General features: G+C 47.4%; 1 protein-coding gene across 5 annotated transcripts in view; it reads right to left on the bottom strand.

Moving 5' to 3' along the window:
- Positions 1 to 19,654, bottom strand: part of Osbpl3 (oxysterol binding protein like 3) — a 176,727-nt gene that overhangs the window by 13,203 nt on the left and 143,870 nt on the right. For all 5 annotated transcript variants that reach the window (XM_057766014.1, XM_057766005.1, XM_057766032.1 and 2 more), the window contains 5 exons: positions 16,810 to 17,060; positions 14,403 to 14,540; positions 7,530 to 7,593; positions 3,384 to 3,462; positions 2,242 to 2,386 (listed from right to left, as the gene is read on the bottom strand). In XM_057766014.1, the coding sequence (XP_057621997.1) occupies positions 2,242 to 2,386; positions 3,384 to 3,462; positions 7,530 to 7,593; positions 14,403 to 14,540; positions 16,810 to 17,060 (677 nt within the window). The remainder of the gene's footprint in view (positions 1 to 2,241; positions 2,387 to 3,383; positions 3,463 to 7,529; positions 7,594 to 14,402; positions 14,541 to 16,809; positions 17,061 to 19,654) is intronic.

Raw genomic sequence — 19,654 nt, 5'->3', positions numbered from 1 at the left:
TGACTATGGCTCAGCTCAACCGTGCTGATCCCAACTCCCTAAAGCTTAGCTCAGCTCAGTCTAGTTTATGCAGTACCAATCTCCGGCCAGCAGAGGGAGTGCCAACTCCCTAGAGGTAATGCTTTGAAACTGTCCCAAGTACCTGACCACTCTTAAAAACTGCCACGAACAGAAGGCATTTCTCCATAAATCAAAAGCCCCAGCGCTATTTTCAGCTGAAACTGCAGCCGTATTTGGAAAGTTTAGTGGCGTTTCCAGGTCATTTTCTACGGATTCAGTTTTTCTCCTTTAAAGCTTTGGGATAATGCAGGTGGGACGCAGCAGTGCCAGGGAAGTGAATAAGACACCAGGAACTGAGTTCTCTAGCCTTGTAAAAGTGGCGGGGGAAGAAAGGATCCCAAACCCTTACGTTTATTGGGAAGCAGGGGTCAGAATTTTTCCCTTTGTGATATTCACCAACCAAACAAACGCTGATGGCTGGATGGGAAGCCACGGAGGAGACACAGCCAAGCCCCACGGGAGTCTGGTGTCCGCCCCCATACTCTTTCAACACCCAATGCTCATCTTAAATAACTACACCATCTCAAATAACCACACACATATTTCCTGTAAAGCCGTGCGATGGTAGGCACCAGTAATCTCAGTACTCTGAGGGCTGAGGCAGGAGGATGGCTCTGAGTTTGAGGCCAGCCTGGACTCAAACAAACTAACTCAATCTTTCTCTGGTACTGAGAAAATGAGACCAGGTGGATGGTAGACAAGGGGGTGAGTCCATTCCTTTGAGGCGATGCGGACAACTGATCTACCTGGACTCGGGGAACACATTCTTGCCCCAGCTGCCTGGTTGACCACACAAATGTCCCCTGTGGGTCACAGGCAGCACAGAGAGAACTGTACAGATTTGCACTCTGTTTAGGATTTTGATCTTAGTTAAATGCAAAGGGCTGTGCCTTAAAGCCACTTTAAGTACACGAGGTTTTAACAAGTGAAATAATTCTAGGAAGGAGAGAAAGGGGTGGTACCCAAATTAAGGAAGCTGGAGAGAGGCCCTAGTATTTTCTTGCACCTGGCTGGCCTTCTCATCTATCTGAGCGTTCTGAGGCCCCAGCTGTTAGGATCGAGGGTCAATCAGGGCTGTAGGATGAGCAGAACAACCAGGTTTTTATTCCTGTGGGGCTGGGGCTGGCAAGGAGGGTGAGGGGAGCAGGGAGACAGACTAGAAAGAAAGAACTAGGAAGCTAACTTCAGTGGTAACAAAAACCTTGAAGAAAATTTGATGGCGAAATGGAGCGGACGACAGAGTGAGGTGGAGACCACAGGATCTTCAGAAAAGAGGTCGGGGGGAGGAAGGGAGGAAAGACAGGCAGTGTGCTCAGTGGCTTAGGAGGCAGACAGGAGTGAGCGGGTAGCGGGAGCTGGGGCTGGGGAGGAGTGAGGGTGTGTGAGTGTGTGTGAGCGTGCGCACACTATGGCTGCACACGCATTCCGAGGGGTGAGAGCTGGCAGGACAGAGGTGCAGAACCTCGTGGGCCATCGAGAGAATGCAGGTGTCTACTTGAGAGGATGGAAGCGAGTGGGAAGCCTTGTAAAGGGAACGGTTGGTCACACCTTGCCTCGTGGCAAAACACACAAGCATAGTGGTCCCTGCCCCAAGTCCTTTCTTTCAGGACAGTCTCACGTTGCAGTCCAGATTGCTCTCAGCCTCGCAATGCACAAACCTCAACCTGTTAAGCGCTGCAATTCCAGGCACATGCCACCAAGTCTGGCTTCATTTCAACCATCTCAAATGCACAGCTCAAAACTATGAAGTACATTCACAGTGTTGTACAACTGCCGCTACTTTCCATTTCTAGAACTTTTCCATTTTCCCAAACAGAAGCTCCAAACCCGTGACACAAACTCTCTCCTTCCCCCGACACAGTTCCTGATGACCCCTGCTCTATTTTCTTTCCCTCTAGCCTTGGCTCTTTTGGCGATCCATGTAATTGGAACAGACAATACAATAACATAGAATACATCTTTTCACGTTGGTTTATCCGCTTAGCATAATGCCTTCGTGTATCTTTGCATCACATGGTCTGATGACGTCTTATAAAAGAGTCCCTTGGGCTCTTCAGTGAGGGCCCACGGTAGGGGAGGCAGGCAGGGTCAAGGTCCCGGTCAAATACAGCGTGGAAGACAGCCTGTGCTCTGGCCACCTGGTCCTGCCCTCTAGCGCAGAGCTTGGCCCCCTGGAGGTACCTTTATGAAGTTCACTTTGCAGTGGCAGGAGTCATCGGTCAGGTTCTTGATGACAATTTCACCGTAGTGCTCGATCCATCGCTGTCCGCTCAAGATGTTGTGAATGCAGGAGGTCACTTTGTTCCACTCAAAGTGATCCCCAAAACTGAAAGAGAGGGGGATGTCAAAGAAGACTCCCAGAAGAACCAGACACAGATGCAGTGGGCACTTTGTACGACGAGGCGGGGAATGAATCACGCATCCCTCAGTTGCAGACCCAGCCCTGAATAAAGCTCCAAGTGACATGTGACAAAAATTCTTGGGCCAACAAACTGCCCGGCTATCGAAAGGAAATTGGCAGAAGGATGCAGTGGGGTGGGGGCCAGATTCCCACACTTTAATAGATGCAGTGGGGTGGGGGGACAGTCTGCCACACTTTAATAGATGCGGTGGGGGGGGCAGTCTCCCACACTTTAATAGATGCAGTGGGGTGGGAGGCCGGTCTCCCACACTTTAATAGATGCAGTGGGGTGGGGGCCAGTCTCCCACACTTTAATAGTCACAGATTATTTACCCCTCTTTCATGAGGAAGAGCGCAGGCATTGCTCACAGAGTCCAGTAGCAACTGTGAGAAAACGGTAAGCAGTATTTTAAGTGCCTTATGCATAATATGTGTCAAATCTTCTCATGTGTCCTGAGAGGCAGGCGAGGACACTAGTGACAAGAAAGGAGTGGCAGCCTGACCAACGACAGTCACGGGAGGAAGGGCCACAGCAGCATGTGACTCCCCGGTCCAGCCCGATCGCTTTAGAAACGCCTCCTGATGATGCCTGCATCACTAAAGCCATGTCTGTCTCTGAGGGAATTCTGTCAGTGAGACGGGACCACAGTGATGAAGAAAAATGGCCCTTTATCTTGGAGGGAGGCAGAAATGAGTTTTAAAATTTGCTCAGAGGGCTGTTGTCTGTGGGAGGCATTTCCATCCGGTGAGAGAAAGCACTAGACTGTGAGCCTGCCAGGCAGAGGCCACCTGAACCCACTGCCAGATGGAAGGAGAGAGAAAAGCATCATCTCCGAGCCAGAGGGATTGGTGGGCAGCCTGGACAGTCTGCTAACGTGGACTTCTGACCAAGAGCTGACATTCCTAATGCACAGGAACTTACGCTGGCAGCGTCACGTGCGTTGTGCCAATTGGGACAATTTCCATGGATTTTCCCCAGAATTTGTTTTTCCATCTCACATCTGAAACAAAATATCAAATGTTACATATTCGACAAGACAGGTAGGTAGACCAGAGGCCTCAGGCTCGACAAATGACTGGTCATTCTGTAACTGCCACAGATAAATTGTTTCTAATGGAGACAATTATTCATGCATTAGAAATAGGTACCCAATTGGGTACCCAAAACAGAATTAGGAAAACAAAGTTGTAAGGCAAAGTTCTCTTGAAAGAGTCAATAGCACAAAAACGAGATGAGAACAAGTCGCGGTCACACAGACACGGGCCCAGTGTGCTACGGCGTCAAAGAGACTTGTCAGAAAGGGTCATTTAAGCAGGGCTCTGCAGAACACAAATAAGTCTGTGGAGCATAGAGGAGTCGGTATTGAAAAAATAGTATTTAAAAAGTCAGAAGAGAGTGGAGTGTGGGTCTGGCTGAAGGTCTGAGACTATCTAAGGAGAAGAGTAGGAAGTCAGGCTTTCTAAGGAAACAGTGGGTTCTGCAAACCTAGCAAGAAGTCTTGTTTGAGTTGAAAAGAATCAACCAGTACAATTACATAAAAACCTTGTAAAAAAAAATTCAAAGTGTGGACAGGAGTGGATAAAAGCAAGGGGATCAGATATCTGGCTGCTGTGGCTGCTCAGGGGATGCACAGGAGTGAAGTGAGTCAAGCCAATTGCTGTGGTGCAAGGGCTCATGGGAAAAAAGCAACAGTGGAGGATGGAGCAGCAAACAGACACAGGCTAAGGAAAGATGGAGGCGGAGTAGCAAACAGACACAGGCTAAGGAAAGATGGAGACGGAGCAGCAAACAGACACAGGCTAAGGAAAGGAGAGAACCTTTATAAGTAGTACCAGCTGTCCTAAGCTGCAGATGCCACCACCAAGAGAGAAAGGGGAGAGCCAGAGAGAAGCAGGCCCTGTCCAGTGGCTGCACTGAGACAGAAGAACTATAGGAAGTGAGAAAGGCTGGGAGATGCGTAGCTGCAGTTCAGGTGAGAGAGGCAAGTGGATTCCTTTGATGCCATATGGCAAATCATGAATTTGGAGGAAGCGGTGGGAGCATTATTAGCTAAGATGCTGTTTTTGGAGTGATGAAACTAGTTTAAAACTAATTGTGCTAACAAAAATCAGAGTTATATATTTTAAGTGGGTAAATAATATAGTATGTGAGCATTTCTTAATAAAATTGGTAAGAAAATTGAAAAAGAGAGAATTGGATTTGAGCAAAGATAACAATGCATTGATGGATTTGCAACATACACACACAATCTCACAGAGGTTGGGTTTACTTTGTTATGTTTCTTACTGCATCCAAACTTATGTATAACAATGCCAGTTGACGGCAGACTGTAATATCTTAAAGATATATAATCTTGAGGTAACAACTAAGCACAAAACAAAGTGTTGGATATAATCCAACAGAAGAGATAAAATAGGCATATAGAAAGTACTTAACTAACACAAAAGAAGGCATTAAAAACAGAAAAGGGGGAGCAAGGAATAGATTTGACTAATTAGAAAACATGACACATTTAAATCACCTACATCCATAACCACAATAAATGTAAATGATCTAAAGAACCCAGTCAAAAGGCAGAGAAATGTGAAGCTATGAAGATCCTACACCAAGGGAACAGGTGAAATCACCCAGAAAAGGGTGAGTAGATGTGTGTAACACAAAGAGTTTTCAGGGACTATTCTGAGAAGGTTCCCTTGTTAAAGAAAAAAATGCAGAGTTTTAAGAAAACAAGAAAGAAATACTTACACGGTTGATGAGACTTATTAGGTAGGAGTTAAGAAACCTTATGAGAAACATTTCCAGAAGGTCTTGTGAGGTATTTGATTACACTGTGTAAAGATATGTCACTGTGATTGGTTTAGTTTTAAAAAGCTAAATGGCCAATAGCTAGACAGGAGGTATAGGTGGGACTTCTAGACAGAGAGAACACTGGGAAGAAAAAAGGGTTAGTTGCCAGCTGGAACCAGGACATGCAGGAGAAGAGGTAAAAACTATGACCCATGTAATAGCATGTAAGTTAATAGAAATAAGTTAATTTAAGTTATAAGAGCCAGTTAGAAATAAGCCTAAGCTAAGGCCAAGTTTTCATAATTAATAAGAAATCTCTGTGTCATTAGTTGGGAGCTGGCAGGACAGAGAAAGACTTGCTACAAGAAAAGTAGAGAAATCTCAGGTGAATCTTCAGTATTTAATATTAAGCATCTGTAGCAAAGATTAAATGAAAGAAACATTCCCCTTTTAACTTTCATATCTCTTGAATCCATACAGAGATAAGTGGATAATACAGCAGGAGGGTGGGAAGTGTTCCAGTGTGCTCTTGTGCCTTCAGGTCTCACAGAGATACATGCATATGTACACGGACATAAAGACATCACGGGAACAAATGGCAACCTTAGTAAAGGGGACGTTTTTAAAAACTGATCAGGGGCTGGGATGTAACAGTTGGTAATTGCACACTTAGCATGTGTGAGGCCCTAGTTCACTCCTAGTGTACCTCTGCACTGTGTAAACCAGGTGTGGTGGGGTACGTCCGTAAGCCCAGTGCTTTGGGAGGTCAAGTCTGGAGGTAAGAAATTCCAGGTCACGCTAGCCTAAGAAGTTTAAAGTCATCCCGGTCTATGTAGCGAATTGGAGGCTAGTCCTGTCTGCATGAGCCTCTGTCTCCAACAAACAAAACTATATTTTTAAAAGAAAATGATGTGTGCTCAACTTCTTGAAGGCCTGGGATACTCGGTTTCTCTTACTGTACTCCAATCTTTTGAATAAATGGAAACCTAAGAAACCTAACGCATGTAGGAGAAATGTGGGGCGTTATTTTTAGAACAACTTGCCATCTCCTCCATCTCCAAAAGTAAGTTTTAGGAACATCGGTACCAAAACAACCCTGAAAATGTAAAGAGGGAGGGGCCAAAGCTCAGTGGTAGGAACGCCTGCCTTTCCCAAACCTTTGGGTTAGGATCTTTTTTTTTTTTTTTTTTTGGATTTTTTGAGACAGGGTTTCTCCGTTGTTTTTGGTTCCTGTCCTGGAACTAGCTCTTGTAGACCAGGCTGGCCTCGAACTCACAGCGATCGCCTGCTTCTGCCTCCCCAGTGCTGGGATTAAAGGTGTGCGCCACCACCGCCCGGCTGGGTTAGGATCTTGAGAGTAGTAAAAACAAAGCCAGACAGGCCAGGCAGTGGTGGCGCGCGCCTTTGATCCCAGCACTCGGGAGGCAGAGGCAGGTGGATCTCTGTGAGTTTGAGGCCAGCCTGGTCTACAGAGAGAGAGAGAGTTCCAGGACAGGCTCCAAAGCTGCACAGAGAAACCCTGTCTCATTTAAAACAACAACAAAACAAACAAACAAAAACAACAAGCCAGACAACAGCAAAACAAAGCAAGACAGCAAAAACCACACAAAGCATAGATGAAAATCTCCAAACAACACTTAAAAACAAACCAATAAGGTGGCTCGGCAGGACAAGGTACGTGCCACCAAGCCTGATGGACATGAGTTCCATCCTCCAGACGCACAGGACAGGATCAAGAGCCCAGTCCTGTTAGTTATCATCTGACCTACATACACGCATACGTGTACACACACACACACTAAATAAATGAAATGAAAGCTCAATGAATTAAAAACGCTCATAAAAACAAAGATGAATAGAATTCAGAGGTGCCAAATGTAATTTTGGAAACAGAATTTAAATTCTTAAAAAGCAAGAGACCTACGTGTTGTCTACACTCTGCTGCAACCCCTGCATGTCAAGACGTTGTAAAGTAAGATGGAGGAAAAGCCCCAGGAACAGGTCAGGTAAAGACGGAGGAAATTTCTTAAGAGGCAAAAAAATGAACCCATCTCTTGTATCCGTAGCATCCATAAGAATAAACAAAATAACACACTGACAATGAGCATGTGGCACATGTCAGCTGCTGTTCAGGAGGGAGAGGGTCACGCATCAGGAGGACTGACACTGTCTGAAGAGCGACTCAGGGACTGCTTTTGATCCTGGCAAGACTGAGCAATCTCCGGAAAACATGAAATCTTCAATGCTATGAAAGTGGAGGCCACATGGATCAGCACATACCTTGCCAGAAAACGAAGTTTCCCGACTCAGCGTGGCAGGCGGAGATCGGTGGGTGGTGGCTGACCTGATGGAGACAAAGGACAAAAAACATAATTTGAGGAAATGTTATGGCTGGAAAGCCACTGCTTTTCCCCTCGTGCTGAGCCGGGGCCACCGGGGCAATACTACAGCTTGAACAAGTGTGTCTTCAAGAGGACAGTCTTGACGTAGCCAGCTCCCACTTCCTCTGGGTGGGTGGGAAGGAAGCTGTGAATGGAAGCCTCCAGAAGCTTTCCTGGGAGCGTGGCCAGCCTCAAGTGGTGAGGACACAGGCATGAATTGAACAGTATAAAATAAAAAGAGGGCTGCTTGAGGTCTGCACTCTCCTCAGCTATGAAAAAACTTGCAAGCATTTTAACCAAGTTGTCGGTGTCACGGTTCTGGAGCACCACTCCTAAGTAACAGAACACAAAGAGAAGTCCCCTAGGGCTCAGAAAACCGAACCATACGTCACTGATATGGTCAATCCAAGAGAGTTCTTTCTTTTTTTAATGTTTAAAATTTATTCGCTCATTTATCGGGCATGTGTGTGGGATGCACGTACACATGTTCTTGTGCCGCGGCTCCCACGTGGAAGGTGAGAAAAATTGTGGGAGCAGGTTCTCACCTTCCATACTGTGGGTCTTAGGGATAGGGATGGAGCCTAGGTCCTAAGCCAGTGCCCTTACCAGCTGAGCCATCTCACTGGCCCCGGAGAGAATTCTTCAGAATACTGTGCCTGTAAAGCAGAACTAGCCATAGCCATCGGAGAAAGTTTATCGAGTGCCAAGAGGGGAAAGGTGTGAGGACTGTGGAGATGATCGGTCCACGGCACCATTGCTGTGTAAGTGCGGGGATCTGAATGCAGACCCAGAACCCACACTAGGGAAGGCGGGGAGCAAGCAAGCTGGGCATGCTGGCTGTCATTTGTAATCCCAGCACTACGGCAGAGACAAACAGGTCTTGGGACTCATTGGTCAGGCAGCCTAGTCTATTTGATGAGTACCAGGCTGGTGAGAGACCCTGCCTCAGAAAAACAGCAAAACCACACAGACGGTATCTGAGGAACAACACATGAAGTTCTCTTTTGGCTCACATATATGCACCTGCCAACACATGAACGCACAAACACACACAGAGACACACGCACAAACGCACACTTGCAAACACACATGCTCGCAAAGAAAAAACTATCATCAATATATACAAGCAATCTTGAATGAGTAGATAATTATATCCCAGAAGGGATGAGCCTTGAAATGGAGGCTGCCACTGGGGGGCGCCATTGCTCGTTTTACCCACCAATCAAGCCGCTCACTACAAAATGGAGGCTGTGTTCCATCTGTTTACCTCGGTGGCACTCAGGCCCCTGTACTGTTCTCACAGATCGGTACGCATGGGAAAACCAGCCATGCTGGCAGTGTGCGTCCAGAAATTTCTCTGATTTCAATGGCTCTTAGCCGAGGTTATCTTCTATCTGGAGGGTCTACTCAAGGTCTTTCCTATGAACAGCATGGGGGATGAAACCAGATAGGTCGAATTTCCCAAACCACAGCATGGAGAGAAATCAGCAAAGCAAAGAGTATCGGTGGTGTGTAGACTTCAGGAACAAAGTGTGAAGTAGCTGGACTGTTCTCAGACACATGATATTAACCACTCAGGACTTCTATCTGGACCGAGCAGGTGTGTAAGAAGGGATGGGGGGAGGTAACGGACAATGACAAGCCCACAGCCACCCACTCGCCCACCCTGGCCTCACCCATGCTGAGAATCCTGCTTTGTAAACCACCCCCTGTGCAGAGCTTGCGGGGCTGATGGATTCCCAGGCATCCTGCCACCGCCTTAACTGACAGACTGCGGAGCCAGGAAAGTGGAGAAAGACAGAAATAGCATCCACACCTTCAGATTACTCAATGAACTGAAATCCCAGCCATGGGAAGCAGGAGGTGGGACGCTGCTGTCGCTTGATGTGTCTTAGTTCCCCATGTGCTGTCTGACGTGACAAGGCCCCTGCTTTTTTCTGTAGTTTTGGAGAGAAATTTTCACTATCTTCAGGCCGCAACTCCTATAATCAAAGCAACCGCCTGCTTCTCTTTGTCAACGGCTTTGAAAGCCCAACTACTGGGCAATACTTTGGAGCACAAAGCCCTCTATTCTCCTCCTTCCTCCCATGAGAGCGCTCTCAGAATAGTCTAGCTGAATTTTAAATCATAGGGTTGCATATGGTTGAACTGGAATAAGGCCACGCCCCTCCTCCAATCACAGTTCTGTACCTACCTGACATGTCTCACTGGAGTGGACTAGGAGTCATGGAATGTGGGAGGGGGCAATACAGCTGCCATCAAGAACTTGCTACGTGTATGGGACCCCCAAGTAGAAATACCAAACCAAACTACTGAATACAAACATCACGAGCCTAGTCTGTAATTTTTTTAAGTCAATAAAATGGAGTGGGGTACCATCCATAAGAACTAGAGGGATCTTGTGATATCAGGAAGTATGCACACATTTTATAGGAATGCAGGTGTGCTCTTTTAAAACCACTACAGCTGATTAACAGTGTTCAGCCAACTGCCTTTAGACAGACCCAAAAGAAGTACCGGCAGGCAAGAAGGCTGGCACTGGGGTCATGGGAATCAGAGAACTAGCTAGGCCTGCCCCTCACCAGCTACAACGCAACACAGCTAACCCTGTTGTCCTGGATGCAGGTGAGCCAGTCCTGAGGGCATGAGAACAGGAGAGCTGACCCTAGCCCCATGCCCCCTACAGCGAGAGAAAGAGAGAGAGGAGAGAGAGAGAGAGAGAGAGAGAGAGAGAGAGAGAGAGAGAGAGAGAGAGAGAGAGAGAGAGAGAGAGAGAACCTTGCCTGGGCAGTGGAGCTGGCCCTGGTGCTGTCAACATGGTTGAGCTGGAGCCAAGGGCCCAAGAGCAAGGGAACTGGCCCCACCCCTTTACCTAATGCATTTGCTTATGACTTCCTTTGCTCTGTTGCTGCCAAACTACCCTGTTGGAATATGGAATTTGGGACAGCTGAAATCTGTTTCTAAGACATGGTCACTCATATTTAGCTCCAGAATAGACTCTGTCTTACTCCTGTTGAGGTAAGTGTGGTGTGGAAGGGGTGTTGTTGCTGTTTTTGTTGTTGTTGTTTCTTCATTTTCTTTTGTTTTTTCTTTTGTTTTTTGTAGTCCCGTGCCCTGAACAATATAGACAAAGGCTATTCTCCCATCCATGGTCAGCAATTCTGGTATCTGTGAGCCTAATACATAAACTTTAAACATGACCCCAGAAGAGTGCAGGGAAAGGACAGTGGAGGGCAAGGAATGGGTTCTGGGATGTAGGAAGGCTTGCTCGTTTGGGCCCTGGTCTCTTTGCGGTAGCTAACTTTTGGGTGGCTTGCCACTCTGGGCAATCTAGAGATCAAGTGTGATCACACCTTCTAGCGGCAGAAAGCGCTAAGCAAAACTACCAGTCAATGGGGATGAGGATAATGTGACAAGAAATGGCTTCTGATCACAGGAGTCGCTTCTGCAACATGTCATCATGACTCTTCCCATGAGCGATAATACGGAGAAAGATGCTTTGGTCTAGTTGAACTCGGGAGCAGCAATCACTTCACTTCCTGGGACTCACCGACATGGACAGCCACATGCTCGGCACTACTAACTGAGTCACAGGAGGAAGGAGACCCAACACTCTTCCTGTGACAGATGGTTGGCTAGCAAAGTTAGGAGGAGGAGGAAACTGTTTTTGGCCTTTAGCTTGGAGATACATAGGACTTCAGTCCATGTCTTTTTTTGGATAAAATTACACACACACGCACGTATGCAGAGAGAGATAGAGATAGAGATAGAGATAGAGAGAGAGAGAGAGAGAGAGAGAGAGAGGGAGGGAGGGAGGGAGGGAGGGAGGGAGGGAGAGGGAGAGGGAGAGAGATCTTATGACTTGCTTTGCTCTGTTGCTGCCAAATACCCTGTTGGAATATGGAATTTGGGACAGCCGAAATCTGTTTCTAAGACATGGTCACTTATATTTAGTTCCAGAATAAACTCTATCTTACTCCTATTGAGGTAAGTGTGGTGCGGAGGGGGTTTTGTTGACCTGGGCCAGAAGCAGAAAAGTCACACAAGCAGGTATGAACATGAAAGGAAATGGATGCTGCTCCTTAGATATGCTATGGTAGGGGGCCTCACAGAAGTGCGTCATCTGGTAAGGGTGAAAGAGGACAGAAAGAAAGGGTGTGCGTGCGTGTATGTGTGCGTGTGTGTGCGTGTGTAATGGCAGACACATCTTCATATTCTCCTGGGATCATAATAATCCTGCTTCCCAAGTAAGTTGCTAGTGGGGAAACCCACCTCAGTCGCAGTAATGGCACAGAGCGGGGGCATCCCAGTTCTGTCCCGAGACACTCAGTTTTTCCTCAAGCACTAAAAGCAGCAATTTGAGCCATAATGCTAAAACCCAGACAGATGCTCTGGCACCAGGACCAGTGGTCATAATGACAGCAAACCAGCACGGGCAGGCGGCGGCCTGAGGACTCACTCTGCGTCACTGGAGGCACTCAGCCTCCGGTGCTAGCAGAGAGACACACACGTATCTTACGGGATTTCCTGGGCTCTCATGGCTCCTCTTTAACTACTCTCCATACTTTATTTAAAGGTATTTTAAAGTCCTCTCTAAATATAAGGGCAATAACCATTAACCATGCACTCTTTGGTGTAAGAGCATTATCGTCACAGGACCCTTTCATTTATGCCTTCCTACAGCCTGTGAGCCAAGTACTGCCACTCCCATTGGATAAAGACAAAGGCTCCAAGGACTTAAGTCACTCCTGCAAGGCTTCAAGGCCGCACGCACGCCACAAGCTGAGCAAACAGAGGGCACATCCTATGCTGCAGGAAACGGCCAGATGCATTTTTTGCTGTTTACTTTGGGATCGGATTCACGGAGCCAAAGACTAAGTTCTCTGGAGCTCTCTGGTGATCTCTCTGGGTGCGTGAGCACCTGCTCTTTGGCCCTGGTCCTCCGATCTGAGTCCCACAGTAGATGTACTGCAGACCCTGTGACTGGCGCCACCCCTTCAGGACCCCAAGGACTGCCATTCACCTTTCCACGGCTCATGCCACTCTCCCTGAGAGTTCTTCGTTCTGCTCCGAGTGCCAGCTGAAGTTTGGGGCTATTTCAGGCCTTCATTTTCTTCTTTTTTCTTTTCCCCCACAAAAGTGCATCTAACACCATGGCAACCAAATCATGTCTTAATTTATTCTCATTCCACTTTAGATTCAGTATTTAAATAACCCAGCTGAATTTGAGTCAGACAGATTACTGGATCCCATAACTACCGATTTAGCTCCCATCTCCCCATATTAAGCAATATTTACCTTTCGTTTTCACCTGGGAAAGCCACTGGCAATACGCTTGGGGGCTTTTGGATAATCATTTTCTTCAAAGTTCCAGGGAACACCATTGTTCTGGGTTTTGGCTTTTTTGTTGTCTGTTTTTGAGACCACATCTCACTACACAGCCTAAGCTGGTCTAGAACTTTCTAGGAAGCCAAGAGTGGCCTTGAATTCTCTGCCTGAGGTCTTTGAACATTTGGACAGCAGGCAGGCAGGCATGACCAGTCTGTATGGCATTTCAACAAACATCACAGTCGCCAGTTTCTGGGGAGCTGGGTGTGGTGATGGTGAATCTGTAATTCCTTTACTGGGGAGGCCGAGGAAAGAAGAATGTGTGTTTGAGGCCAGACTGGATGTGTAGTAATATCCTATCTCAAAGAGAAAGAAAGACGGGGGGGGGGGCACCGCAGAAAAGAAAAGCCAAGTTCACTACGTCTTCTTTCCCAGACCCCATAATGCAAATCCACTGACAAAAATAACCAGAAGAGAACGAATATTTAGTAACCCACATTCCCTCTTTATCCTCGGTTTTCTAGGAGTTGGGAGAGAAATCTATCAAAGCAATGATGGCTGGTCTCCTGGAGGGCGGTTTGCATCATTCTAAAGGCGCAGAATGTATTTTAGCTGAAGAGGTGTTCCACGTTGGCAAACACATGGGCTCTTCATTCTTCAATGCACACTGAACAGTCATACTTTGTGATCAGACCCTGCTCTAGAACCACAGAAGACACAAATGATGGCCTCACCTCCACTTGCTCTGAGCTCTACAGCCTGTAGGAAGCAGAGCTGCGCTTCAAATGCGAGCCGCTTGGCTCCTGACCCTTCCATGCTACCTTGTGTGGGAGGATCTAAGGGTTCTTAGGTCACACAAGGACAACATGTTCATTCATTAGATAGGGACTCTTGTCTATCCCCATTGCCTCCCACTCCACTGCAGGGTCTGAGCCACACGCAATAGTAAACAGGCACATAGTAAACATTAAAAAAGAGAGAGAGACATACATCGTTGTTCTGAATAACACACACACACACACACAAGTGATTTCTCTTAAGCAAAAATCTAGACCATCGCATTGATATGGCCGCGCCCACTCGGAGGGGCAGTCGGGCTTCAGAATAGTAGTGACAACTGTTTGGGCACACTTTTTCTCTAAGTCACACTCTGGGCAGAGGCTTGGACCTTGGCACTTCCTTTTGCTAATGATCTGAAGGAGAATGAACGCTGCCGCTGCTGCTGCCTGTAGCCAGACAGGTGCTCAGAATTAGGGAGGTCAGGGTGGTGTGGGTGCTAGCTTGGCTTCCACGCAGAGAAAACATATCCTGGCTTTATGTTGCCAAGCCCGTAATTATCTCAGTCCTTTTGAAGCCAGTGAAAGGAGGGAAATAAATATTTCAAAAGCGCATTTAATAGCAGGCACAAGCGATTCTCTCAACAAACACAAAGGGCGCACATCACCTGCTCGGCAAAAAACTGGAAGCCCTTATCCCGTCGGATGCATTCGTACGTTTCTCCAAGGACCGGGTTAAATGGCTTGCTGCCTGCTCGGAAGTAGCTGGATGCATAGGCAGAGATGGCGAAGGCTGCCACGTATACCTGCGAGCGGAAGGAAAGAACGAGCTTATTTCTGTGTCACCAAGAAATGTGTCATGAGAAGTAAAACCTATTGTTTATTTCAGAAAGACAATACTATGTCTTTGGTTTAAAGACAACCAACTTGGGTTTACAATTGCAGGTTTAAGTAATGTTCATTTGGGCCCAGAGACAAATCAACCAGCTTAAACTGCTGGTTTCTCCTGGTGTCTGAAATCTGGAAGGCATGATTTGAATGAGGTGATAAAATTCATCCCACAGCAGTCGATGCTGAATCCTCTCCATGCAGCCGGGCAGTGCTGGAAATCACAATACTGGGGTCTCAGGGCAGATGGCGAAAGAGTACAGGGAAGTAAAATGCCCCCTCCAGTTCAGAAATGTGCACAACACCCTTAACTAGTCATTGATTGATATTGTGGAAACCTGAAAACTTAAACTCACATTTTCCAAAGGAAATGGGAGTCATCCTTGTACTCTGAGAAGCAACAGAGCAACAGGCTAGACCACTTGGAAGTCCTGCCTTTCTGGGAGGAAAACTGAGAGGCACGGTGGGGAGGAAGGTGTGGGAGGGGGGAAAGGGGAGGAGACAAGAGGAGGGTGTGAGAGGGCAAGGGAGGAGGGGGAAGAAGAGGAGGGAGAAGGGAAGAAAGAGGAAGAGGAGGGAGAGGAAGGAGGGGAGGGAGAATAAACTATACACATGGGTTTAGTAAAATCTTCTGAACTTCACCATGCAGATTTCAGCATGTTCTTCAGAGTCTCCTTCAGAGCCTCAACGGAAACAGAATCCCTTGTCTGAATTTTGTTTTGCCCCCTCAAAGTTATATCAAAGTAGTAACGTGGAGGTTTCTTTTTAATACCAGATAGGAACAGTTTCAGCGTTTTTCTCTGAACATCCTATGATGTTTGCTACACTTAAATAAGTGTCATCTATAACTCGTGTGTGTGTGTGTGTGTGTGTCAAGTGCATGTGTGTAAGCATGTTCACAGGAATGAGAGATATAACGTCAGATATCTTCCTTGGTTGCATGCCTTTAATCCCAGCACTTAGGAGGCAGAGGCAGGCAGATCTCTGTGAGTTCAAGGCCAGCCCGGTCTACAGAACAAGTTCTAGGACAGGCTCAAAAGATACACAGAGAAACCTTGTTTCAAAAAAACCAAAGCCCCCCAAAAGAGAATATTTTCATGTTCAAAGTGAATCATTCCCTTTGAGGCAAGGCACCATAAATGCTGACTTTCCCCATTAGATTTAGAAGCTTCCTGCCTCCCTGTCTCCAGCAGACACTCTCTGGGGAAATTCAACAAAAAGGGCAAAATCTCAACTGGTGTTTTTTGCATTTATAATCATATGATCATGAGCATCAAAAGAGAGGAAATCTCTTTGCTAAGAGGGTCCCAGAGTTCAGGCAGCACAACAAGGGGCTGTCTCTTCCAGTCAGGAGCTGAGGTTCCCATTCATCTCCAAATCACCAGCCCTAAGAAGCTTCACTGAGCCTGAGAACTGCAGGCTGGGTAGAGTTTAAAGGGGTCTGCATCCTCTGTCACAGGGGTGGGGGGACAGGGGGGAGATGGGGGTGGGGGTGTCATTGGCTAGTTCCGTGAAGCCCAAGGGCACACTCCTCCAGTTTAGCCAGGCAGCAAATAACAAGAGAAGTCAGCACTGAAACCCCGGCTCCCGACGCAGGCAAGGGCTTGACTGATCACCAGGGCACATTCAAGGAAGCCAGAACAGTTTTCATAACAAATATTTAAGAGTTTTACCAACAAAGTTGTTTATTTAAATAACTCTATAAGAGAGAAGAAAAGGTGGTGGTGGGGGTCATTTTCTGATGTAATGGTGTAAAATCACTCTCTGTGAATGATTTTTTTCCAAAAACGTAGGAACGAATGGGACAATTCCAGAAATAAACAAAAACATTCTCAAGGGAAATTTACTCGGGATGAGAGAAACAGCTCAAGAAATTAAATTCTGTCCACCCAGGGTAGTAAAAATAAACACAGACAGCCTAAAGCCATGTTTTCCAGCCAAGCCTCTGAGAACCATCAGATGGAAGCTTCCAGAGAAAGAGCAAGCACAAAAACAGCAGAGCCACCCGCCCCCTGGCACCAGCTGCAGGAGGCCCCTTTGCAGACTCTGAGGTAACTGCACACGGGAAGGCAAGGGCTATCTTCTGAGAAACAACAATCTCTAAGGATCAGTCAAAATGAGGCCTGGGCTTTAGGCCCCTGGGCTCTGAATGGCTCAGAAGAACAATGTCAGCGAGTGGGTCCTCACCATCCTCTCCAGGGCACTGGGCATGCACGCAGCCTTGTCCAGCAGCTCACTGTACTCCAGCTCCTCGCAGAGCCGCTGCAGGGTATTCAGCGGCTCATTCAGCTCCACTGGCATGGCCACCTTGGACAGATCCTTCCCGATGTTGTTGCGCAGGATGCTCCACAGGCTGACACTACTGGTGTTGGGGCCCTGCGCTGGCAGGCAGGTCCGCCTTTTGGACCTGGTTTCCCCACCACTTTCGAGAACAGGACCTGGAAGGAAAGAACTCTGGTTGACTCCAGGAAGCTTTTGCTTGTGTTTCACCATGCGGAGTAATCCAGGAGTAGAACCTTCCCAAGCAAGGACTCACTCTCCCGCTCAGTTACGCAGTGTAGGAAGGAAAGCTTGAAACTCGCAAGAGAATTTTGAGCAATTAAATACCAAAGCTCAGGGGCAGGGTGTAGCTCAGTAGGGGAGCACATGCTTATGCACCAATCTCGACACTGTTAAATAAATACATGCCCCAAACTGCAAACTGAGAATATACTTGTCTAACATTTTGAAGAAAGGTGGCTACCACAGTCACCCTCCTGGCGGCTTGTACGAACTCCGCTTTTCACTCTGTGATGTCGGAATTCTTCCTCTTCCTCCTCTGTAGGATACGTCATGAAGTAAGCAGTATTACTATCCCCATTTATAGGTGGAGAAAATGAGGCAGAGAGGAGGGGCCAGCACACATAACCAACAAGGAATAGAGGTGGGGCTCAGGCTCAAGGATTCCCTTCAGCTCATAGTCTCAGCTACTTCTTCAGCACAGCAACAGGTTCTCCACGTGACCTGTGCTTTTTTTTTTTTAAGAAGAGAAACTGGTAAGAAGTACCTTGAACACCAAGTGCCGTGTGCTCTGGGGATTCTAGTGCAATAGCTGGAGAGTGGTGGTTTGGCTGTTTTCATTTTCATTTTCTTGCCCGATAGAGTCTCACATAGCCAACAGGCTGGACTTGAACTCTCGTTGTAGCCAAGAATGCCCTTGAATTTCTGATCCTACTGCCTCTACTTCCCTAATCCTGGGATTACAGGAGATCACTATCATGCCTCACTTTACGTATGTTGCAAGGAGGGGAGCCGCTTGTTCTTCCCGGCTGACCAGCTAGCTTAGCCCCAAAATAACCACACAAAAATTGTATTAATTAAATCACTGCTTGGCCCATTATATCTAGCCTCTTATTGGCTAACTCTCACATTTTGATTTAACCCATTTCTATTGGTCTGTATATCGCCATGTGGCAGTGGCTTACCAGGAAAGATTCAGCATATCTGTCTCTGGTGGCTCCATGATGTCTCTCCCTCTGACTCTGCTTTCTTCCTCCCAGAATCCAGCTCCTTCTTTTCCACCTACCTAAGTTCTGCCCTATGAACTAGGCCAAGGCAGTTTCTTTATTCATTAACCAATGAAAGCAACACACAAGCAGAAGGAACTCCTACACCATATGTGGTGCTGGATATAGAATTCAGGACTTCGCACATGCCGAGTAAACACTCTTCCAACTGAGCTACACCCACAGACCCTCTTTTCTCCTCAGTAGGGAAACTGAGTTGTAGGACATGAAGGTTATTTCTGCAGGTGTCTTTTCCAGATGTCTAGAAACCCTGTCACCATCAGAGAAAGTCTACAGAGAACTGGGGACATGTGTTTCTGGTACTCAAGTTCAGATGAAGGAAGTTCTGTCCAGTATGTGCTGTGTTTGAGCTAAACAGCCACGCAATAAGCTAGAGAAGCAGCCCGGCCACCTCTGTGTTCATCTCAGCCACGGACTAAGCCAGAGGAGCAGCCCAACCACCTCCATGGTCATCTCAGCCATGGGCTAAGCTAAAGGAGCAGCCTGATCACCTCCATGCCCATAGTAGCCACAGACTAAGCCAGAGGAGCAGCCTAACTACCTCCATGGTCATCTCAGTCATGGGTTAAGATAGAGAGGAGCAGCCTGATCACCTCCATGCCCATCTCAGCCACGGATTAAGCCAGAGGAGCAGCCTGACCACCTCTGTGATCATCTCAGCCATGGGCTAAGCTAAAGGAGCAGCCTGATCACCTCTGTGGTCATCTCAGCCACGGACTAAGCCAGAGGAGCAGCCTGACCACCTCCATGCCCATCTCAGCTGCTGTTGATACAGTCTAACTGTGGTCTATGTCCTGGATCAGTCATTTCTTCCCAACTTGACCTCTGTATCCTGTTTACCCCGTGCTTCCCTGATTCCATCCCTAAAGTTTCCAGAAGATGGGGGAGGGGCCTCAGCACATATCACCTTCCTCCTCTGTAGCTGGAGCACCATTTGAGTGCCCATCCCACTCACTGCTCAGCAAGGGGGCAGGTGATGTTTCTTCATTTCCCTTTTCATTCTGTTTTCCTAGAAAACAACTTGCATTCCTATCTGTGACCTTCTACTTTTAGCTCACTGGGTTTTAGGGTACACGAAGGCTCTTCCTTCCAGAGGGTGATACTGAATGGAGGCTTTGTAGATGGTGGGGTCACCCACCTGGCTCTGGAGCCCTCAGAGCAGTGGCTCTGAGGTGTTTAGATAACCCATCCGCACGGCTCAGAAACGTTTGCTGAGCTGAGACCCTGAGATAAAGGGATCGGCACAGTCTTGCCCTCTGTGTAGATATGAAAATGGGTGGTTGATGGTGCTCTGAGTATTCAGTGGGGAGTAACCAGACACAGAGACTGGGAGTGTCTGATGTTAAGGGACCTGTGCAGAAGACCGTGGACCTGATGGACTCACTCCATGAGCATCTCCCTAACCTGACCATGCTGCTTCCTGAAGTCACAAGTTAGGAGTAGAGCAACAGTCCAGGGACCCCAGA

The sequence above is a fragment of the Chionomys nivalis genome, chromosome 1, assembly GCF_950005125.1.
Source record: "Chionomys nivalis chromosome 1, mChiNiv1.1, whole genome shotgun sequence".
Lineage (NCBI taxonomy): Eukaryota > Metazoa > Chordata > Mammalia > Rodentia > Cricetidae > Chionomys > Chionomys nivalis.
Note: the sequence above shows the minus strand (reverse complement) of the source record. Positions and strands in the feature narration are given on the sequence as shown.